The sequence below is a fragment of the Mauremys reevesii genome, linkage group 3 (assembly GCF_016161935.1).
Source record: "Mauremys reevesii isolate NIE-2019 linkage group 3, ASM1616193v1, whole genome shotgun sequence".
Classification (NCBI taxonomy): Eukaryota; Metazoa; Chordata; order Testudines; family Geoemydidae; genus Mauremys; species Mauremys reevesii.
The window spans coordinates 83,982,951-84,007,706 of NC_052625.1; the positions used below are offsets into that span (position 1 = coordinate 83,982,951).

General features: G+C 38.4%; 1 protein-coding gene across 12 annotated transcripts in view; it reads left to right on the forward strand.

Annotated features, from left to right (window-relative positions):
• The window catches only part of WDR27 (WD repeat domain 27), a 197,687-nt gene that overhangs the window by 96,908 nt on the left and 76,023 nt on the right, over window positions 1–24,756 (forward strand). For all 12 annotated transcript variants that reach the window (XR_005595768.1, XM_039528789.1, XM_039528788.1 and 9 more), the window contains one exon: window positions 21,430–21,528. Coding sequence is in view for 11 of the 12 variants with exons in the window: in XM_039528789.1 (XP_039384723.1) it covers window positions 21,430–21,528 (99 nt within the window). In the remaining variant the exon portion in view is untranslated. The remainder of the gene's footprint in view (window positions 1–21,429; window positions 21,529–24,756) is intronic.

Consider the following 24,756-nt stretch of genomic DNA (forward strand, 5'->3'; position numbering starts at 1 on the left):
GTTCACATTCCATCATTTCTCCTTGAAAATGCAACAGACTCTCAGAATTCAGAACAGTTTTTAAAGGCTAATTTATTACATTTTATGCAATGCACGATTCAGAGTTCTCACCACCACTAACAGTGGCTGACACATAGTGCCAGTTATGGCAATTCCTGTGATGTGCATATCTGAACAATAGGAACTGTGTAGAAATTACAAATTCATTTTGCGTAGATTGCCAAACTGCCTTCAAGTGGTGATGACTTTTATTAATGGGTTGGAGATGACGCAGTGACCTAGATGAAAAATGAGAAGGCATTTAGCTGTACTTAGATCCTGTTGGAAATGAATCCCAATGTACAAGTTCAGTTGAGGGTGTTCTTGTTTAAAGATGGTTTCTCTTTTCTCATTGGCTGGTACCATCAGACCCTACTGTCACGTATAATTACTTCTGGTATATGTGCATTTGTTTTAGATGTAGCAGACACTCTCAAATAAAAGCAGACTATAATTTGTACAAGTATTCAAATAATGTAAATTTTGATAGGCTATGCGTTTCTTTGCATAATTTTGACTATACCCTTATGCTTGATAGCAGCCCTTGCTCCATTTCATCACTGATTCACTAGAGGGTAGTTACTTTCCAGCTGGTGATATATACTTTGGGTACTCTGCACCATGTAGGATCAGGTTTCTATTGAACATAAATCTCCTCAAAGCATTTTGGTAGGGAATCTGTTTTACTTTCATCTATACTCTATAAAAAGCAACAAAGAGTCCTGTGGTTAGGCTAAGGTGCCACAGGACTCTTTGTCGCTTTTCGCAGCTCCAGACTAACACGGCTACCCCTCTGATACTATACTTTTTATCGTTAACTCTTTAAGGCTATATGAGTAGGATGAGCAAACATTGATCTTAAATTCAGAAGCAAAAGTAACTGCAATAGCAGACTGTTGTTGAAACCCTGGCTCCTAACACCATATGCAGGCAAGTGTTTTGGTGCCTGGACGATCTGTAGTAATTAAGGTTCTGTTGATATTTCTGTTTTTCAAAATGTTCTTTGAAAAAAAAAAGTCATTTTCAGAAAAGAGGGGCTTTTCCCCTTTAAGATGAAATATAATTTAAATTGGTGCTTTGAAGTTTCAACTGTATGCTCTTGATTTATATATGATATGTAAATTATTCATTGAGACTGATAACTAAGGCCCATGATAGGTAGTATAAAAATACATATGACCAGATTGTAAACCCTGTTCTGCTCCCTTTCTGCCTCAAGTCCTGTTGGGATACTGCTGATATGGGAGAGTCCCCAGTAGGTGTGGAGTCAGCTGAGTTAGCTTCTATGCCTCTCTCCTCACCCTTTGGTGCTAGGGGGGATTTGTTGTGGGTGGTGAGTAAAAGTGGTTAGAGCATGATGCGTTATTCATTCCAGCTACCACAGCTGGCATATGGTCTTTATGGGACTCTGCCAGCTAGTGCATTTCAGTGCAGCCCCTGGGTTGCTCTAATTTGCATCTGGCTCTGGACAGAGAATCATTGAGCTGTTTAGCTTGTTGTCTTTCAACTGGCACTCCTACTCCTATGGTTCTGCTTTACTCATAGGCCAATTGCTAAGAGGTCTTGAATAGGTCAGGAGCCATGAATACAGTGTTATAGCATGCTTTCTCAAGTATAATTTGATATTAGGAAACCTGAATCATTACATCAGGTTTTTAAAAAAAATCATTCATCATATTCTAGGAGTAACAGCAAATGTTTGATGTGCACCTTATTCCTTAACTTTATTATAACCCACTGTTTACTGCAACTCACATTGTTAACAACATAGATCATTGGATAGTGGGATATAAATACTATATATGATGTTTGGCACATTACAGAAACTTGTTAATATCTGTGTGCTTGAGACTGAAAATAAATTAGGGGCTAATCAGTGAAATCTCTGAAAACACTTCAGCTCTTAGCGCTGTTTGTTCATTGCCCGTACATTTATACTTCTATGTTTGACTTAAATCAGTCCCAGCACTGGAATTTTGGATATTAATATTATTGCATTATGTGGGTTTAGATATCATTCATCATTTTTTGTTGAACCAGTTTTTCTTGACGATTCAGAAAGTTTAGAACTCCATTATTTGATTTTTACCAAAGGATCTGAAACTATCCAGTCTAGTAGGATAATATTTTAGTTTTTATCCTTTTAGGAGGACTTCTTTAAAATGTTGAAAGTTAATAAACTTTATAATTTGTACTGTTCTTTTTAAATTTAAAAACAAATCAAAGCACTTGACATTCCAGACATATTGTCAAAGCTAATAACATCCCGACGGTTGTATCGAGCTGTAACTGAAACAGGTTTTCAGAATATCTAAAGCCAGCTACTCTTATAGTCCATATTCTACACTTGAGCATCTGCAGAAGCTGAGGAAATTTTTGTAAGGGTGTAAGAAATACAGCAACATGGGCAAAGACCTTATCTTCAAGCACTGGATTCTGGAAAGAAGTTTATGTAACTTTTTTCTCTGCCCAACAAGTCAGTAATGATGATGTATCTTAAAGCCATCTGTGATTCCATTTATCAAGCACAGTGCTTGCACCTCTTCTTTGAACAAATGTGAACTGAATTTGAAACCAAACGAGCCACTACTGTAATATAATTGAGACATTAATCTTAAACTGTCTTTGTATTCACTTTAAGAGAAGTGTTTGACAAGGAAGAAAATGTGTTGGCAACATTGATTTAAAAGCAAAATTGAAACCATATTTCCACGGGGTGCAGAAACAGATCACTGAATCATGTTACTATAAACAAAGAATTGCAGATGCTATCCTCCTTTCCCCCTTCTTATGAAGTATGTTAGACCTATTTTTTGCTAAGAACAACTCACCACAGCTCCTGTTTGGTTTGAGCAAGAGCTCTGTTTCCTTTTGACTCACTTGGCAGAACTATTACTAGTTAATGATGAGGATTCCAGTGCAGTGGTGTGGAAGCTGTACATGCAGGAGGTCCAGCCCATGGGATGAGGGCCTCTGCTAATTGACCATGTCCTGTCAGAATAAATGCTCTCTGGTGTCAGACAGCAGTTGATAGTGAAGGCAGGATCAGTTCTAACAGAAAAGTTTCCATAGCATGAAAAATATAAGTTCCAGTAACCAGATGCCTGTAGCATCCTGGTCCTGAATTTAGTTAGAATCATGTCCAGTGATTATAGAGCACGCTAAACCAGAAATGTTAATTTTAAAACAGCCTTTTTACTTATGGCTGTCAATTTGATTTTTGTAAATAAATAAATGGATGTGGTAATTTCTTTCAGACCAATCAAATGGATCATTGCAAGTCTCTAAATAGAAAACAATTAAGGGTATGAACCAAAAGCTCCAACCAGTATCAGTGCTCCATTTTGCTGAACTCTGTATAAAAACATTTGCAGAAACATTTGGTGCCCAAAGAGATCACAATCTAAAAGAAGAAGAAAAATCTGAAGTGTATGGGAAATAACTATTTTTAAGCACACATTTCTGAATGCATGTGTGTCCTGGCTTCATTTTCTTATACTGTATTTAATGAGGTTTTAGTTAGCTGACTGGTTTAATTATACAAGAAATTATTTCCGTCAGGTTTCTTTTTCTTTGAATATCTTTGAGTAAATTCCAAGATTGCAGAAATAAAGTGGGGAATGTAGAAATAAAGATTTAGGTCTTTAATTATATTTAGATTCGTTTTTTCCAGGTCTCTTTGAACTATAGAATTTAGGGGGCACAATTTGGCCTCAGTCCTGAAATGCAGCCTGGTAGCATACACCCCTGTGCCCACATGGAGTCTTAGACTCCAGTGGGACTTTGCCTGATTGCAGTGGTTTACATTGACTGCACTGAAGGACTGGAGCTGTTTTTTAGCATGAATGGTTTCAACCTTAATGACCATTATAATTATGTACATGTTGTTGTGTAAAAAGTTCTAGTCGCTTTTTGCATTTTCACTGTGTATTTTACTGTGCTAAAGGATTGCTTATGGTAATGTAGTTTTAAACATGTTCCAAGCAGAGAATCAAATTTTGGGTGCTCCAGAGTTGAGGGTGCAAAATTGGAGAGTGTGTGGAGCCCGTTCTTCCCACTCCAGTGATCATGAACAGGAGGCAGTCATAATACAGCTGCCCACACACCTTGTTCTAGCATCACTATCAGCATGCAGCAGTCCCGACAGAGGGAATTTGTGCAGACTGCTGGTGTAAACATATTTATGATCCCAACACCTTTCCCATCAGCTTGTGGTTGGAGGGCTGTGGTAATGAGAGTGCACGTGATGCTGGAGCCATTATCCGTGTTCTTGGTCTTTATGGGCATAATGCCTCCAGCCACTACCGTGCCTATAACACACATCTTCCCACCACCTAATGCAAGCCTGGCTCTAAGAGTCATAACTTTAGCCAAATTTGTTTCAGACATAAAATTCTGGCTTTGGCATAACATAAAACCTATAGTTTCTTGAAAGCTGACATGTTTAAGCCTAAATGACTACTGAAGTTGCTGTTTTATAGAACTTTAGTTCTAACAACCTGGACATTTTAGTGATGTGCCAACACACATTTACGTGGTTATAATCCTTTTACCCAGCTATAAATCCGGTGCTGTCTCAAAGGTTTCCCCAAATGGATTAGCTTCAAACTGGTAACATAAATTCATTAGTGTTATTGTGTGATGTTTGCTATCTTTGTCTTATGTAATAAAATTCAAAAACCGTTTTATTTTTGTATGCTCTTTCACCAAAGTGTATAACTTTCTAGATATGTATTACTTATATTATCAGTACGTCTTTGTGAAACAATATAATGCTGACTGACTGCTAATTTCATCATCTACTTAACCATATGGTAGCAGTATTTTGGTTCTAAGAATACATACTCTAAAGAAGTCTTTCATTTTGAATAGTTTTTAAATTACTTTTCTTGTATTTCCTCCTTCCACCCCCAATTGGATTTGACATTTACAATACATAGCTATTTTAATAATTCATCATTCAACTTGGGGAATGAATTTTAGCTATAATAAAGTGTTGAGTGCTATTCAGCATTTATCTCCTGAGACTGTCTCCTTGTGAGGAAGGATAGTCCACGGGTTAGAGCACTAGCTTGGGCAATAGAATATCTGGGTTCAATTTTTGCTCTGCCACAAGCATCCTATGTGACCCTAGGCAAATCACTTAATCTATCTGTGCTTCTTCTCCATCTGTACAATGGGAATAATACCTGGGCTAAATACATTCTATAGAGTGTGAGAGACTTATACTACTGTGATACCTAATGCAGATAGAACACCACTCCTAGGCCAATCTCAAATGCATCTATTTAAAGCAGGGGTTCTCAAACTGGGGGTTGGGACCACTCGGGGTTGTGAGGTTATTACATGGGGGGGTCGCCAGCTGTCAGCCTCCACAAAAAACCCTGTGTTTCATCCAGCATTTATAATGGGGTGTTAAATATATAAAAATGTGTTTTTAATTTATGAGGGGGGGTCCGCACTCAGAGACTTGCTATGTAAAAGGGATCACCAGTACAAAAGTTTTGAGAACCACTGATCTAAAGTATATGTATACTTTCTGCCAGGTGGTGACAGCAGCAACAAGGGTCAATATCCAGGGGTTTCTCTTAATATTACAAAACAGAACTGTCTTGAGCCCCATCCAGAAATCTAGAAAAACTAAACACTACACCGGGCACCTGTAAAAGGCAATACTTCCCTACCTGCAAGCACTGAATCTGTGTATAACAAAATAAAACTTTTATTAAGACGAGAGGTAACACAGCATTAATTTGGGAGAACACAACAATGATTCAAAAGCATGTATACAATAAGTAAACACCTACCCCCACAGAATCTTGGGCACATTTTGCCTTAATTTCCCACCTTGCAATATGAAAGTCCAGTGGACAAGTGTCCCTTCAGTATGCCACTCTCCTTTTCCTGCTTTTGCACCCTGCTCACGGTTTGTTAGGTTAGGGTCTAGGTGTGCATTCGGGTGGGTTCACCTCCAACTCCTGAGGGGAAGTGTGTGTGCTCAAGTGATGTTTCCACCTCTGTTCACCGCTGTCATTGCGGCTGTTGGCTGCAATGCTATGTTCTGAGGTTCCACCACCTAACCCAGTTCTTAGTGATTTAACTAGTTATCAGGGAACCTCACTGCTGCTGCCTCCTCTTCATTTTTTCACCATAATTCTATCCCCACACCAAGACTAAGACTCAGCCCCCTAGATCAGCTTATCAGTGATTACAGCGCTAGTCGTCATTAACAAGAAACGAGGATTCTCAATTGAGCCTAATCAACTGTTTGTAAACATTGGAGGGAAAAGGTCCTATGGCATCTAGGACCCTTTAAACAGAGTTCACACCACCATGTAGAAACACCTATTCCCATCCTTTCTGTTGTTCAGATGGGACTGGCATCACTCCCGCCCCCGCACAGTGAGGATCAATTGAGGGTGATTTCTCAATTAGGGCATATTAAGTACAGTTCTTCTGCCTTTTAGTCATACAGTAAAAATAACATTGTATTATCCCTGTGTCCAAGACTTAGGTGAATTTTAACCAAAAACAGTCAAAATTGATCACTTTGGCAAAGCAGGTCTGTCTGCTGATCACCTAGAAGAAACAATAGGTGTGTCTATACAAATGTGGTCTGTTCCTGAGGTCTTTTTCCCCACTTCATCAGTAGATAGCAGGAGAGAGCTCATTCAGACCACTGGCTTACTGAAGACATACAATATTGTCTGACTATATAATGGCTCCTTAAGAACCCGGATGGCCTTCCTGTGGACTGCAGAGACATGAGAAATGACTTTTTTCTTCATGAAGTCCCTTGTCACTAAGACGGAGAAACCCTTGGCACAGATCTCTACGATAAATAGCCTGTAAGTGCCAGAAGCAATTCAGCTTGCTTTTTTTTGGTTTTGTTTTTGTTTTGTTTGGGAAGGATATTTCTCTTTCAGCACTGAGATCTGGGTATATAATAATCTGTGAATGTTGGCACTCCATTTTTCCAGTTTGTAGGGCTTTGAAGGACAGTTTTCTGTCTATATATTATTCACTAAAAGTTCCATTCTGTATAGTAATTGGAAGATTTAGAGGTAGATTTTCTCCGATTCTGTCTTCTTCCTTTCTGGTTACAAGTGGCCTGATCTAACTCCCGTTCAAGGTCAGTAGAAGGACTGCTATTGGCTCGAGTGGAGCTGGATCAGTCTCAAAGTGCTTTGCTATTTTTCTTTTCTTTCTAGAATGAAAGGGATGTTGCTTAATGCATTTTACTATGCTCAGTCTGCTAGAAAAATTCTAACATACACATTGTTCCAGAATCCCAAATGTTTGGTTTTTTTCCCTTAGAGATCAGAATGATTTCTGGCTAATGGTTGGTACTATTTCTGTTAGTTGTTGGTCAACATTTTGCCTTCTTCTGTTTTTAAGATTTGTATTTCAAGTATCTCAATATTCTTCCATTACACTTAGCATGTAAAGGATTTTAACTTTTTGCTTTTTGCAATTTAACTCTCTAACCATAAATAGACTGACAGTGTCCCTCTTCTTTGACGTTTGGTTGACTGAAGTTACTCCATCAATACCAGAGCAACATACCTGTTAAAAATGTCCCTCTCAAATTCTCATAATTACAGAAAATTGCTTAAAGTTGGTTTACTGTGGGTTTTTTGTTGTTGTTGTGGGGTTTTTGTGTTTTTTTTTTTGGTGGGGGATGAAGTGCATCTAAAGTATTTCCTGTTAACGTAAGGTTTAAAATTTATTTATTTTTATTGGCTAAATACCTACTCATGTTGTCTCTTACACACTTGAGTGGTTGCTACCATTTGGGTGACATTGGTGAATACAAACATCTGTTTTTAGTAGCCATCTCTTTCATTTAAGATTGAAATGTTTCTTTAGTAATTTGGAGTTCTGATATCTGAGGTAATCATTTTAATCACCACCTCAGCTACTTCATGATGACAGAATATGAATGGACAGAAGTGTCAGAATAGTTGTGAATATCACACTGTAGATTGGATCCCCAACCCTAAAATCTTTGGAACAAGAAACAAAGGCCCGAGTTCATCAAAAGCATACCATCCAGATTCTTTTCATTTTTCCATCTCTAACAAAATAATTGCAGAGAAAAGATGGTCTTGTGGGTACGCACTGCATTGAGACTTGAGAGATTTGGGTTAGTTTCCTGGCTCTTCTATAGACTTCCTGTGTCATGTTGGGAAAGTTAGTTAATTTCTCTGTGCTTTAGTTCCCATGTGTAATATTGGGATAATGATACTTCTTCTCTCTCACCCCTTGTCCATCTTATCTGTTTAGATTGTAAATTCTTAGACGTAGGGTCTGTCTCCTACTAAATGTTATCATGGCGCTAAGCACAGTGAGACCCCAGTCTCAGTCGGAGTGTCTAAACACAATCATAATACAAAGTAATTGGCCAAATAAAGTCAGGCCAAACCCTCAACTTGATGGCGTTTCTCTATTTCTCTGTCTGTAACATGATAATTTTTGAAGACTACATCTGATCAATTCCAAAATTTCAAGGAATGTTCTAGCTGTCTGAGAAGAACCTTATTGATTTGGTGATCATCAAAAAAACATGATTTCCACTAAAATCAGAAAAGAGTTAATGGAAAATTTGCAAGCAGCTCTACCCTAATCCCTAATCTTCACCCTGTATCCCACTCTCCCATCGCCCACTCCTAAACCTCTTGGCTGTTCCAGTTTTCCTCCCCAACCTGCCCGGAGCTCTGCCCCCCATTTCTCCCCTACCAAGGTCCTCCATTCTTCCCCCTTCCATTCTTCTGGTGATCCCATATGTCAACATACTTTTCACTAGGAGGATGGTGAAGCACTGGAATGGGTTACCTAGGGAGCTGGTGGAATCTCCATTCTTAGAGGTTTTTAAGTCCCAGCTTGACAAAGCCCTGGCTGGGATGATTTAGTGGGTGTTGGTCCTGCTTTGAGCAGGGGATTGGACTAGATGACTTCCTGAGGTCTCTTCCAACCCTAATATTCTATGATTCTATGAACACTGCACTGCTCTTTGTGTCCCCCTACATCCCTCTTTTTAACACCAAGAAGCTGCCCAGTTGAAAGACCTTACATCTGTATTTCCTAATTTTTTGACCTTGCCAGTTACAGTCCTGTCTTGAACCTTTTCAGTTCAGGGTAATGTTTTTTTTAAAGAAGTTTGCATTGGGACAACTCCAGCTTCCTCTAGATCTCTCTGGTTTCTTGGATCCCTATCCATTTGGGTTTGGACATCATTTATGGTACAGAGATGGCATTAATACCCTTGATTCATATATTTCTGGTGACTGACAGAAGTCAAATGTCTATAAGAATTTTATTTGCACTATCAGAAGTTGACTTAATATTGTTGACTATGATGTAATGTTGACTTTTTCATGCAGGATTTGGCAGGGTTGGTGGGATTTTTCTTTGGGGCAAAATTCCTTTCTCTCTCCAAAAAAAATCTGGGGGTCATACTATGGAATTGTTCTTTGGCCTGAAGTCCTCACATCTGGAGTCCCTCAGAGTTCCATTCTATCACTCTTCCAGTATAACGTGTATGGGAGGCTGCTGTAGAGAATCTGAGGCATTTTGGGTTGCAGTGTTATGGGTATGCCAATGATACTCTGACGATAAATGCAGTCTAGGAAGTTCAGGTTCTGTGCCTTTTTTCAGTGGATATTACACAGAGATCTGGATAAAAATGAGATTGTTGAGGATTACCGTGGAAAGGATGGTGGTACTGGTTGATAGATGGAAGAACTGAGGGGGATTGATGGGGATTGTGATGGCCCCATTCCATATATTGGTACAATAAATCTGTTTCTTGCAAAGGAAGGATCACATGCTTGGTTTACTTTTCTACTCCTGACTCTTTGGTTTCCCAGAGAGCAGTGATGGTTTCTAGTACTTTTATGCATCCGGTGTTAGCTAAGAGATTGCTATGTTTCCTTACTAATATGAACCAGGCCTTTGCCACCTCCACATAGAGTTTAGAAGCAGCACAATCTTTTATGATGACTCAAATCTTCAGTTAATTCAGAATGCAATGGTTCACTTGCTCAGTGGAAATGGGTGAGCAGAAGCACAATACACCTGTGCTGCCTGGCTTACTGTTCGATTCTAGGTCAGTTCAAGTTTTTGGCTTAATCTGTGATGCTTTCTGCAGTTGAGGCCTGGCCACCATGGACACTGCACCTTGTTGCATACCACTATGATAGCTGAGAAGTTCGTGTTGGCGGGAAGAAGGGTGTACTTCCCTAGCTAATGTGGAAATTCCCTTTTCTGTTGATCCCACAGGATATGTCTATGTTGCACCACAGCTGACTCATGCCAGCTGACTCAGGCTAAGGGGCTGTTTAATTGCTATGTAGACATTTGGGCTTGGGCTGGAATCCAGGCTCTAGGACTGTGCAAAGTAGGAGAGTCCCAGAGCTCCGGCTGCAGCCAGAGCCCAAAGGTCTACACTGCAATTAAACAGCACCTTAGCGTGAGTGCTAGTCAGCTGGCATGGGCCAGCCACAGGTGTCTAATTACAGTGTAGACCAGGGGTCGGCAACCTTTCAGAAGTGGTGTGCCGAGTCTTCAGTTATTCACTCTGATTTAAGGTTTCGCGTGCCAGTAATACATTTTAACATTTTTTGAAGGTCTCTTTCTATAAGTCTATAATGTATAACTAAACTATTGTATGTAAAGTAAATAATGTTTTTTAAATGTTTAAGAAGCTTCATTTAAAATTAAATTAAAATGCAGAGCCCCCCAGACCGGTGGCCAGAACCCGGGCAGTGTGAGTGCCAGTGAAAATCAGCTTGTGTGCCGCCTTCGGCACGCGTGCCATAGGTTGCCTACCCCTGGTGTAGACATACCTTCAGAGCTCAAGTTTGTGAGTCAGCAGAGCACAAAGCAAAGGTTAACTTTTAAGCATTAACTAATTGTAAAAGTTTGGCTGAAAAGTATATACAACTCATCTCTTAACTAAGGAATCTTTCTTACAGAGAAAGGGCCCAGTTTCAAATGTGGACACAGTGGGTATCATATCAACACTTATGCATGTTAAATGGTTATGCACATAATTACCCATTTTTAATGCCAAGTTATATTATTATTTGGACACTTTTTCATTTGAAAATAAAGCTTAAGTTTGCAGACTGTGTTAAAAAAGAAACATCAGATATTATATTTACCTTAAAGAGCTATGTCATCAGTTGCAGAATTTTATTGAGTTTCATTGCTAGGTATCATCTGTATTTCTAATAATAAACTGCATTATAGTCTCAAACATATTGTGGAAAGGGAAAATCCTGATTTTGAAGCTTTCCTAGGGCAAATTCTTTTCTCTGTGTTAAGTGTTCTAGGTTTCCTGTTACTGAGTCAACTTCAGTATACAAAACAGGAAATAGAATTACTGTATTACTACAATTTTATATTATGGAAAATGAGAGAGAATCTCAGCAGCAGCCAGGAAAGAGGCATTTGCAGGAAACAAAATTTAAAATTTCCTAGATCTTAGCCTAACCACATAGTCCCTCAGGAGAGAGACGGTGGACTTGAGGAGAGTTTTCCAAGAAGAAAACATTAAAACATTAGTTCTGTACTTTGCCAAGCTTAGGAAATATTATAAAAGTAAAACATTTATACTTTTAAAACCACTGCCTAGATACAGCAGTGATTGGTGCAATATAATTCGTATAGGTAGACAGATAAAACTTATATTTGAGGCCTCAAAATTGGCTATCGACTGCTAACTAAAGTAAGGGAAGAAAATGAATCATAAGCTTCTGAGAGAGGAGATTGACAGAAACAAAACTGGAGTTTAAGAGTTCTGCTTATAAATTTTTATTCTCTTGGAAATTTGAAGAACTTTAGCTAGAAATGTATGCTGTGCTGCTCACTTTAAGTATATTGTGGTTTTAGAGATGTTACTGGTTTTGGTGATATTCTTCGGTTATAAGGGGTATTAATTATTTTTTATTTTTCCTATTATGGTTGTACCGACAGAGCTCAAGCAAGGATTAGGGGTTAAGATGACCAGACAGCAAATGTGAAGAATGGGAACGGGGGTGGGGGGTAATAGGAGCCTATATAAGAAAAAGACCCAAAAATCAGGACTGTCCCTATAAAATCTGAACATCTGGTAACCCTAATTAGGGTCCCTTTGTAGGAGGCATTAGTTTAGCAAATAACACAAAGGCTCTGCACTAAACACCTCTAAAACTGTAAGGGATTTTTAAAGCATGCCTACTTTATTTGGTCAGTGTTCTGGTGACATGTCTGATTAGATTGACACTTCCCTCGCCACACCAAAATGTGGACATGTATATAGGAGATCTGGGGACTACAGAATGTGAAGCTGTGCTTATATAGGGTGACCAGATAGCAACTGTGAAAAAATGGGATAGAGGGTGGGGGGTAATAGGTGCCTATATAAGAAAAAGTCCCCAAAAACGGGATTGTCCCTTTAAAACCGGGACATCTGGTCACCCTATGCTTATAGATACTGATGAAATTTGTTTTATTATGCATGGAGCTGGCAGTGACACTTATGATTAAGGTTGCTGAACACTTTCAACTATAACTCCTATAAGGGTCTGGAACCTGGGGTTGTGGTAACTGATGCCTCTGTGTCACCAATGGGAGCCAAGTGAAGCAGCATCCAGTGCTTACTGCAGCAGTAGGCACTGCAGGAAGTACCACTTAAAGAGGCCAGAGTGACAGAACCCAGGGGATGCCTGATTGGGCCACACCAACAATTGAAACCAGGAAGCTGCCCCAGGGAGCCATCTGAGCAACAGTGCAGATGCTGGCTTGCTACAGACCTTGTCTTTTGCCACATCTTACTCCTGACTTCAACCCTGGCCCGGCTTGACCTTGGTACCTGTTTCCTGACTTGAGTTGGTAACTTGTCTCAACTCCTGCCTTTGACCCCAGCCCAGGGGACACTACTGGCCTGGTTATCTCCCTGCTGGCCTTTATGAGCCCCTTTTCAGTTGCTGATAACTTTGTCAAACCTTAACTGCTTGGTTGAAATCTGTTGTCTGCATCAGGCTGATTTATTTTTCTTTTTTTAAATTTCATCTGAAGTGGTTCACTTGTTTCTGAGAATGAGATTTAGAGAAAAACCCATTCTTTTGCTAATGTTAAAAAAAATCTTTACAGCCATTTGGAGAAGCTCTTTCACCTCCATTCTTTGCAGCAGGTTTGAAATTTGGACTTTGAAATTGGCTGGGGAGGGAGGAGGTTGCCCTGAGGTCAGAGAGATGCCTATTATTATCATGTGAAAATCCACCAAGCTTTCAGAAAACTGTTATTTGGTAGAGGCTTACAGCTAATTTTTTCAGAATTCGTCTGACTGAGCAGGGCTGCTGGGGAGACACAGGACTTTTCCCACAGTTGCTGCTTGCGCTGTGGCATTGAGCACCAGAGCTCAACAAAGGGTAGGTCCATACTTACCCGCCGGGTTGACGCAGAGAGTTCGACTTCTCGGAGTTCGAACTATCGCGTCTAATCTAGACGCGATAGTTCGAACTCTGGACGTGCTCCCGTCGACTCCGGAACTCCACCACCGCAAATGGCGGTGGCAGAGTCAACGGGGGAGCCGCGGACTTCGATCCCACGGCGTCAGGACGGGTAAGTCAGTCGAACTAAGGTAGTTCGACTTCAGCTACGCTATTCTCGTAGCTGAAGTCGCGTACCTTAGTTCGCCCCCCACCCCAGTGTAGACCAGGCCTAAGAGAGTTTCTGTCTTGTGCTCTCAGGCAGCATGGAGGAGAGGAGGAAGCAGCTTGATTCAAAGGGAGAGGAATGAGAAGCAGGGTAGACAGCAAGGACAAGAGGGACAAAGCCAAGCTAGGAGCAGTAGGAACAGAGCAGCAGAGGGTCAGTTTGAAAGCACAGAATGTAAGAAATCAAAGTGTACAGAAGCTCTTTTCAAACAAAGGTTTAGCCTATTCAGCACAGTCTTCAAACCTCCTAGCCAAGAAGTATTAAGTAATTTCCCATTTGAATAAACCTGCTTCTCCTCAAAGAAGAACCTTCACCATTTTCCCTCTTTCTCTTGCTGTCTTCACACACAGCCTTAGAGAAGAAAGGACCGATACACATACATTAAGTGCACACATACCCTTTCACGCTCCAGTTTTACTGAAAGTGTTCTGCAAACCTAAAGTAAAAGCAAACACAAATAGGTGTGTGGTTATGGGTGCAGGAAACTTGTTTGGAAACTAATGGCACTAATGATTTTTACTTTTGGCTGACCCTTGAACAAAGATGGAAAGGAAATATCAATATCTACTGAATCAGTATTTTTATTACAAGAAATTAGTTCTAATATGAAAAAAAGGGATTGACTTTGGCTAGAGTCTGTAGCAGACTATAGGCACACATGCATTTTGGGTATTTTGGAATACTTCCTTGCCTGCTCCGATTTCTATTTTATGACATTTGGTTTGCAGAAAATCTGTTCCATTTCTATAGTTGAATTCATATTCAACACTTTTCACAGTCATTGGTGTTATGGTATCATTTATTATTCATTTACTTTTTCTAAAAAAAATAGTGTGTTAAAATCACCTATGTGAAAGTAGTAAGGATAGAGTATTAAAACAGTTTGTGACTTTGAAACTGTGGTAAAACTAGAATTGTGGCAGACTCAAATAGAATTTATTGATGTTGGATTTACTCCATTCCTTAGCAGTGCCTGAATGCAGCTTGTTTAAAAATAAAGGAAATCATATTTAATAATTAAAGTTAAGAATAACTTACTGAAAGGTTCTTCTTGGATCCCACACCAAGTTGAGGGTTTGATTCAAAAGTTCATTGAAAAATTGGAAGCTGTTTCTGTACATTATGTTTGTCCTGGTAATGTGTTTTCTTATTTGTGACAAACTTATTGTGCACATGTTGTAATATTCCTGGTAAAATATATCCCAGTACTTAGTATTGGCTACATGGACACTCAGACAGCGCCACATGTTGTAATGGCTTCCATGTTGAAACAATTAGTGACTTGCTTCAAAAACTGCCTCAATATTAGACACAAGCTATAACCTTCCATAAAAGCTTACTGCACAATAATAGTCTCATGCAGAAAATCCATAAACGGTCTGCAGACTTCAAAAGTGGGTGGCAGAGGACGAAAGTATTGTCTAGAGAAATTCAAGAGGAGTCAGGGCAAGGGCAAATTAATACATACACTATTGTGGAAAAGCAAAGTAAGTTGCTACTGAAACCTTAAAGTTGCATTAACTTACAATCAGCAAATCTTCGCTGTGTTGTGGCAAAATAAAAATGTATTATTGCTGTTTAAGCACAAAGCATACAGGGGTCTTCTGCAGAAATGGGTGTGTGCATGTTTGAGTGGAGTGGGGTTAGACGCAATGGGCTTGAGAGAGTTTGCTGCATGTTTCCATGTGCCATGTCTCCTTTCTGCAGATTCTCCCATATATGTAGCAGTGCAGTGCTTCAGATATTCCTTAATGTAGGGATCAATTGCACCTTCCTGCTGGAAAACCTTCAATGGGAGCCTAAAAGGGAGAACACCTCTGCAAAAATTCAGCTCACTCAGTTTTATCCCCAGTTGATCTGTTGGACTGGGTCAAGATTTTCTTTATAAAACAGACTACAGAAGCAGCGCCCCCACGCCATCCCTTCAGTTCCTGGGATATGTCCTGATTCCGGGATATGAATGAGAGGCCCTATACATTAACACCATCTCCACATTGCTGCCCTTTGCTACGCCATTCTATTTAGATGCTTAACTTTAAGCACCCTCATTTGAAAATTTGTGTCAAGCTCTCTTTTCCATTTGTAAAATGGAAATAATATCCACCTGTGTAGAGAATGATTTGTGATTTTTTGGGGGAAAGAAAAGTGCTAAGTAAGCACTAAATATTAGGTCTGTCAATTAATCGCCATTAACTCACGCAATTAACTAAAAAAAATTACTCACAATCGCACTGTTAAACAATAGAATACCAATGGAAATTTATTAAATATTTTTGGATGTTTCCTACATTTTCAAATATATTGATTTCAGTTACAACACAGAATACAAAGTGTACAGTGCTTACTTTATATTTTTATTACACATATTTGTATTGTAAAAAACAAAAGAAATAGTATTTTTCAATTTAGTACAAGTACTGGTAGTGCAATCTCTTTATCATGAAAGTTGAATTTACAAATGTAGAATTATATACAAAAAAAACTGCATTCAAAAATAAAACAATGTAAAACTTTAGAGCCTACAAATCCACTTAATCCTATTTCAGCCAATCGCTCAGACAAACAAGTTTGTTTATATTGACGGGAGATATTGCTGCCCGCTTCTTGTTTACCCATCATCAGCGTGGACGCATGTTCTTTGGAATGGTGCTTGAAGCATGAAAGGACATACGAAACTTTAGCGCATCTGGCACGTAAATATCTTGCTGCGCCGGCTACAACAGTGCCATGTGAATGCCTGTTTTCACTTTCAGGTGACATTGTAAACAAGAAATGGGCTGCATTATCTCCTGCAAATTGTAACCCAACTTTGTCCGGGTGATTGGCTGAAGTAGGACTGAGTGGACTTGCAGGCTCTAAAATTTTACATTGTTTGTTTTATTTTTAATGCAGTTTCTTTGTACATAATTCTCCATTTGCAAGTTCAACTTTCATGATAAAGAGATTGCACAACAGTACTTGTATTAGGTGAATTGAAAAAATATTTCTTTTGTTTTTTTTACAGTGCAAAAACTTGTGTTGTAATTGAAATCAATATATTTGAAAATGTAGAAAACATCCAAATATATTTAAATAAATGGTATTCTATTATTGTTTAACAATGCAATTAATTGCTATTAATCACAATTAAGCTTTTAATTGCTTGACAGCCCTGCTAAATATATATTATACTTTCAGTTCTGCATAAACAAGAGACACTAAGTTCTACACTGGTTTACCCTGTGCAAACATTTTAAACAATGAGATTAACAAGGTGTAGCACAGAATTTAGCCCAGAAAAGTCTCAAACAATGTATATATTTCTTGAATTCAACTATGAAAGGCACTGCGTGTCAAAGTAATGTATTTGTATAGTTGAAAGGGCTATCCATTTACTGGTTAGCACTAGTCCACAGGATTTATGGAGGTCAACTACCAAGTGATTTATTTATTTCTAGAATATTTAGAAGTAAAATAACCCTGTCAGTGTTACTTTAATACTAACTTTGTCTCTACCCCACCCCCAATCCTCAGGATGAAATTGACAGGTGTTTTAACAAAAAACAGTTCTGCTGATTTTAAGATTTAAAACAAATCTTTACTTCACTTTTGCACTATAGGAAAAGAGTTATAATTATGTAAAACTTTCTGACTGCCAAAATATATAATTTTCCTTCCAGGTTGATGATTAGCTGCAGATATTAAAATATACACCAATTAGGACATAAATGAAAATGTGGCCGCTGATGATATTTAATGGCTATCCTTCAACTTCTGCTTTTGAAACCACAAGATAAATGTGAAAATAAATGCATTTAATAGTTGGATTTCAGGATCCTTTTGTGAAATTTCTGGTTTTGGTAAATTAAAGATTTTAAAACTGAAAAGTCTGTATGATCTGTTTTACTCTGCTTACCTGTTATTTATGAAGGAAAGGAGTATCTGCACACCACAGAAAGTATGGGAGCAAAGACATCTTAAGATGACAACTTCCACAACATAAAATGTAGCTTCATACTGAAGATGTTCTCTGAAAAACCTGATCTTTGTTACTCATGGAAGCTTTGGATAGTCCCAGTCCAATGAATTTGTGAAAACTAGGCTTGAAAGAATTACAGTAGAATCTCAGAGTTACGAACGCCTCGAGAATGGAAGTTGTTTGTAACTCTGAACAAAATGTTATGGTTGTTCTTTCAAAAGTTTACTACTGAACATTGACTTAATAAACTTTGAAACATTACTGTGAAGAAGAAAAATGCTGCTTTCCCTTTGTTTTTTTAGTAGTTTATGTTTAACACAGTACTGTACTGTATTTGCTGCTGATTTTTTTGTCTCTGCTCCTGCCTGACTGTGTACTTCAGGTTCCAAATGAGGTGTGTGGTTGGCTGGTCAGTTCGCAACTCTGGTTCTCATAACTCTGAGGTTCTACTGTAGATTTTTATCTGTGTCAGTAAATGTCAGTTTTACCATACATACAAACTGACATATTTCCATTGATAACAATTGAAATTTACAGATAGGCAAAGAAAAAAATGCTGCTGGAGAACTTGAGTCAAAATCCAGTGATTTAGACTTTTGAGTTAGTCTTGTTACAAATGGACTAGTGAATGAATAGTAAAAACAGGTCTGATTTGTTAATTTAAGGATATTTACTTTATATATTTTGACATGTGATGTTGACAATTTGTGTTTAATGGTTTATAAAGTTGTTGAATCTGTCATTAAACAATGATTTACCCCATAATTTCCCACAGCTGTGAAAAATCAAACCAATAAAACTAAAAATTGCTTAAAAGTAAACATTGACATCAGTCAAAATTCTAAAAAATGAATTCTACCAGGCCTGGTCATAACTTACTGTAAGTCAAATTCTGCCACCCTAACTCATGCTCAGTAGCACCTTGTTCTGTAAATAGTCTCATTGAGTCAAATGGGATTACTCATGGACTTTGTGCCCTTAATTCAACCCTCCTGTGCATATATATTATGAGACCGTCTTTAATGATCACATATTAGTGGCCCCGTGTGTTAATTTTCTGCAAATCATCCAAACCATGTGGTGAGTACAGAATATATCACTTCCCCAGGGGCTTTCCTATGGCATTCATCACTGTAGTATCTGAGTGCTTCTCAAACATTAATGAATTTAATGAGGTGATATTATTTCCCTTTTACAGAGGGTGATTCAGGTATGGTGCGATTAAGCCTGAAATTATCAAGTATCAACTAATTGGGGTGTTCAAGCTGAAACTTTCCAGAAGAAATAAATTCCAACCTGAGGCAGAAGCCTGGCATGGAAAATTTCATCTCTAATGGCTGCAGTTGGGCAAAGTTATAAACCATACAAGACAGGGATTTATGATAGTTAAGGTTGCCTAACACTACCCATGCGCATCACTGCCAGCTCTCTCTCTAATACGTTCATGTAGTTTTAAAGGAGAAGTATGTTCCTTCTTAGCTCAAATCTTGTGAAAGGTGATTTATATGCCGTACAGTGGAATGAGTAGTCTATTCTTGTAACGATGTTTATTAATACAAAGAAAGCTAATGTACAGGATTAACAGCCAATAGTTATCAATACATTATTGGACAATGTTAATGCTTCTATATTTATGGTAGGGATTCATAGACTTTAAGGTCAGAAGGGACCATTGATCATCTAGTCTATCCTCCTGAACATTGCAGGCCACAGAACCTTACCCATTCCTGAAATAGCCCCCTAACCTCTGGCTGAGTTACTGAAGTCCTCAAATCATGGTTTAAAGACTTCAAACTACAGAGAACTCACCATTTAAACTAGTTTAAACCCGCAAGTGACCTGTGCCCCATGCTGCAGAGGAAGGCAACCCTTCCTCCCCCCCACGGGGTCTCAGCCAATCTGACCTGGGAGGAAATTCCTTTCCGACCCCAAATATAGTGATCAGTTAGACACTGAGCATGTGGGCAACACCCACCAGGCAGATACCTGGGAAAGAATTATTTGTAATAACGCGGAGCCCTCCCCATCTAGTGTCCTGTCACCAGCAGTTTGGGAATTTTTACAAATTTTTCAGCCAGAGAAGTGACATTTCGTTTAAGTGCCACATTGGTGCTGCACTGGGGATTGGAGAATAGAGAAGCTGCTCACAGGAACTCTAGATCCCCTGGATGATGCAGCTCTAAGCTCCATTGTAGCTACATGGGAGTGCAGGGCAGTTGTCGGCTGATGCTGAGGGGAGATTATTGCATGAATATACTGAACCACAGCCCCATGTAAAGGGAATGCAGAAGAATAGGATGCATAGATGCTCCAGGCTCTGTACCTGAATTTGGGTGAGGATTTTATTCTCACCAGCATTTCTGTATTTCCCGCATGCAAAGACCTTTTACTCTGGTTTTGAGGGACCAGAATTTTCCTGTGTCCCTACCTAAAAGAGCCTAAATTTGATATTATAATGTCTTTTAAAAAATAAACTAAGTATTGTTACAACAAAGTCTGCCTATTCAGGAAGGCTTTCTTATCCTAGGCTCTGAAATGCTTTCATGAGTTCCATGTTCATCAGCACAATCGCAGAGACATAGTGAAAAAGGAACATTCAATTTTTGGAATTACTGTAAAGCCTACTCAGATTGCTGTTTCACTCATACAGTGTTTTCTCAGATACCATTACAATGTATTTTCTTCTACATTTTCTTTGCTGTATGCTAAATCAGTTTTACTCAATGTTCTGTGTATTCCTTATACATTGTCTTTTTATGTGCTTTGAATATAAATACCAGACAACTGTATGCCACATCTACTTCCTTTCTTCTTACCAGCTGAATGGTACAGTAGAGCAGAATCATGTGTTGGCATCTGATTCCTTAAAATCGTTCTGCATACAAAAATACAGGATTTATTTTCAATACATTTAACTCAATTAAGCAAAACAAAAGAACTAATGTTAGAAGTTTAAGAGCCTGATCCAAATCCCTTTGATGTCAGTCGACTTTAGATTCAGCCCTTAGTGCATTTCTGCTTTGGTACCATTTAATCAGTTAAAAGCTTGCAAACAGTATTTTTTTTTCTACTAAATCTACCTTCTCATGTTTGGCTGACATACATTTCCCTTCCTCATACACTCTCCTGAAACTTGTTTTTTTGGTCAATTCCTTATCAGTGCATTTGTGTCACTAATTATTTAGCCATTCCACGTTATTGAGAACAATGTGTCAGCTGACAGCTGCTAAGAACCATGAACAGAGAGAAGACAATATTGTTTTAATGTGGCTGACAAACAAATAGCAGCTTTTTAATCATAGACATTAAGATGGTAGGGCTTTTTAACACTTTTTATGCAAAAAGTAGATATTTAGATTTTGAAGAACATCTTTATAGAAAAATAACCTGTTTAAGAAAGGTCATACTTGGCATGATTTCAGTGTCTACTTGAAACACATCCATAGACCATTTTCCCTCCCAAGGAAAAAGTTAGAATTGCTCTTTTTCTAACCATTTTTCCATTAGGATACTTTAAAAGGTAACATTTGCTAAATCATTCTTGGTATTATAAAATGTCACATCTATAGAATGTCAGATCTATAGAATTTATATCTGCCTGGCTATTGTGAAGTATTTACTACAGCTAAAACTTGTTAGCCAGAATGCGAATTCCTATCAAGCTATACTTTAAAGTGTTCAGTAGAAGTTGTCTTAAAATGAAAATTTAAATTCTTGTTGTCTTTTAGGCTTACATATATGAGATGCGTTCGAGTACCTTTTCCCATAAATTGGCAGGACACACGGAATCGGTGATCAATGTGGCTTTTAGTCCCTCGTCTCCACAGGTACACTTTTTCTCCTTTTCTTTCTTGTTGTCATTTAAATGTATACAAGCTTCATGGTAAATGCCCTTGATGGCAGTGAAACATTCTCTCTCCCTTGTCCATCTGTATGATCTGAGTGGCATACAATGGATTGTAATTATTATTATGAGTGTTCACATTTATCTTTGTTATACACTAGCATTCATAATGAATTGAGTCTCTCATATAAATAATTTAAACTGATTTGGAAAGAGCTCATCTTCTGTATAGTTTACTTGAATTCAACCTGCCTTCCAGCATCAGTTTATGTAGTCTGAAATGTACTGGTGTTGGAAGTTGAAAAGATAGCAGAGGAGGCAAGACTGAGGCTACTGTTGGCTCTCCGCTTCTCTTTATCCACAGCCCTCCAATAAGTGTTCTCCCTATGTCAATCCTGCTGCTGTTCTTAGCTGTCTTCCGCCTGTGTTTCCTGTGTCGGAGGTAAATGAGGGTGTACCATTAAAGAATTTATGCTCCCCCAGTATTTCTGCTGCTTGTTTTGAGGAGATATATTTTTTGAGAAACAAATTTTGCGAGGCTGAAGGCTATTTTTATTAACCGTAGAGAACATAACTCATGTGACGTGTCAGCAGAACATTTTTAATTCACATTTTACAATTATTCTTGGGTAGGTGCTTGAGGTTGGCAAAGTTCAAGTGGTGGTACTAAACTTCCCCTCCCCCAGATATCAGTTTAAATAGATCTGCTATGCTTAATATATGCAGTATTCCCTTGTACTTTCCTTTACTTATTATAGGCAACATACTGAAATTAAAAAATGGAAACTTTTACTTAGTTATCTACAGCATATGTCAAGAAGTGTAGCTGAAGATACTTTTCTAGAATACTTGCTTTGCAGGTTTTCCATTTCTCATCCTCCTTTCTTCTTTCCTCCTTTTACAGAAGGAGAAATACTGTTTGAAATCTCATTATAAAAGAAGTGACCTTTGAATAGTTTATAGATGGGTTAAAAATAGAGAGACAAAAAGTGAGCATCCTAGGGGGGTTCTAGCTACATTTGTTTCCAGTAATGAGCTGATGCAATAGCAGAGGGAGAAGGGATTTCTTGGAGAAGGGGAGTCCATGCACAGACATCCTTAAAATTGGTTCTAACCATATTGCCGTCCCCCAGTAATATGCTTGCAAAATGTCTTTGTCAGATGTTGTGACTCCTTATCCACAACAAACAAAACACACACACACTTTTTATCTGGTTACATTTTGCCTTTGCAATGTTTAAAAACAAACAAACAAAAAACCAACCAAATATTTATTACAGCAAAGCTAAAGCTTAGTTATAATAACAAACTCCAAGATTATGAAAAGATGGTGCAGCAAGTCTAGGTTAGTGTCAGGATGAAAATAATACTAATGAATTCAATAATACCTGAATTGTACATTTTAATAATTCTGGTAGCATGTTATCCTTCACCAGTTTATCTATAGCAGCAGTTCTCAAACTGTGTGGCAGGACTCCAAAGTGGGTCATGACCCTGTTTTAATGGGGTCACCAGGGCTGGCGTTAGACTTGCTGGGGTCATGTAATCATTTTTGTTGTCAGAAGGGGGTTGCGGTGCATTGAAGTTTGCGAAACCCTGATCTATGATTATGCTCTTAATATAGGAGAAATTTGCATTACAAGAAATTTAAATTGTTTCTGGACTTATTTTCAAGGATTAAAATTGTCCTTTAAACTAAGTGTTTTTGCGGTGCCTAGCATAATGGAGTTTTGATCCTGATTTGGCAAGTGCTACATTAATACAAACTGCTAATGTCTATGGTTAATCTTTGATGGATTGTCTCATTTTTATGTTTGATCCTTTCTATGGAATTTATTGGACTATTTAATGGAGTAATTGTTTAACACTTTCCATTTTTTCTATATACAAATAAATGACTGCAATTCTTATATAGCTAGCCTCGTCCTTTATACTGTACCGCATCAATACTTAGATATCCTTTTTTCTGGGACTCCAGATATCTGGATTTTGTCCTATTCCCAGCTCTGCCACAGACTTCCTGGGGGATCTCAGGCAATTTACATACTTGCTTTGTATGCCTCAGTTACCCGTCATTGAAATGGGAATAATACATCACTCTCTGAGCAGTGTTTCTAGAAAAGTGCTAGTATTTGAGTGCTAGAACAAAGTTAGAGAAATATTAGGGTCATGGATTTTACTTTCTTTATTTTATAATCTGAAGGGGCAAAAAAGATTTATCTGCTAATGCATGACTTAAAGTGCAGGTATAATTGCTATGAATAATTCTGTAATAGATGTAAAGGTGGTATCTGTAGATGAATGTATTATGGAGACAGGTGTCATCACACTTGATGTCTCACCAGTCCATACACTATGCACTTTTGCGTTCTTGAATATGCATGTGCTTCATTTGTAATATGACTATGATGCTTATGATGTAACCTATGGTACAGAGGCTGTTAAGTGGATTTTTATTATTAATTTTGTGTTTAATTCAAACTGTAGTATACAGCGGGAAAAGTGGTACACTGTAAACTATTTGGACCAACTTCAGATCTGCAATAAATGGGTGAATGGCCAAGTTATATAAGCCTTTGAGTAAAGTTGGAACATGCTGGCAGAATCTTAGATTTTAGCAGCTAAATTACCCAAAGATTCTGTCCACACAGCATACTCCAGCTTGGCGTTGAGCTGGACTTTCCCTGCAATTGCAGCTCTGGGCTACTGTGGGTTATACTGGGTGTAAGTCCAGCTAACAGCATGTGAACTGAGTGTAGGGAGCCTATCACTTCTGTGTTCTCAGACTCCCTTCTCACAGGAGCCATAGAAAGCATCATATCAACTTTCTGCTGATCTGCATGCATGAAGTTACCTGTACAGCTGCCAGTTGGGAGACTTGCTTGTGGATTTCTCAGATAGTTGAAATTAGCACTAAAATCACCATACTATTCAGAACTGGCTACAGATAACTTTGGATGTGTCTGAAAAAATGAATTATCCTTTACTAGCTTCTATCACAGTATATTTTTCCTGGTGATCACATCTGGAGATTTCAATTTAGAAAAAAAATCTGTGTGAAAAGTCCATTCTTCTGCTGTACAGGGTCACCAGTGACTGTTCACTTAATCATCAAGTACATGTCATTTTCCCACAAGCAAGCCAGTTTTTGTAAAGTCAGGGAAAATTCTTTTTCAGATTTTTATTTACTGATTTTGGCTTTGATTGGTGT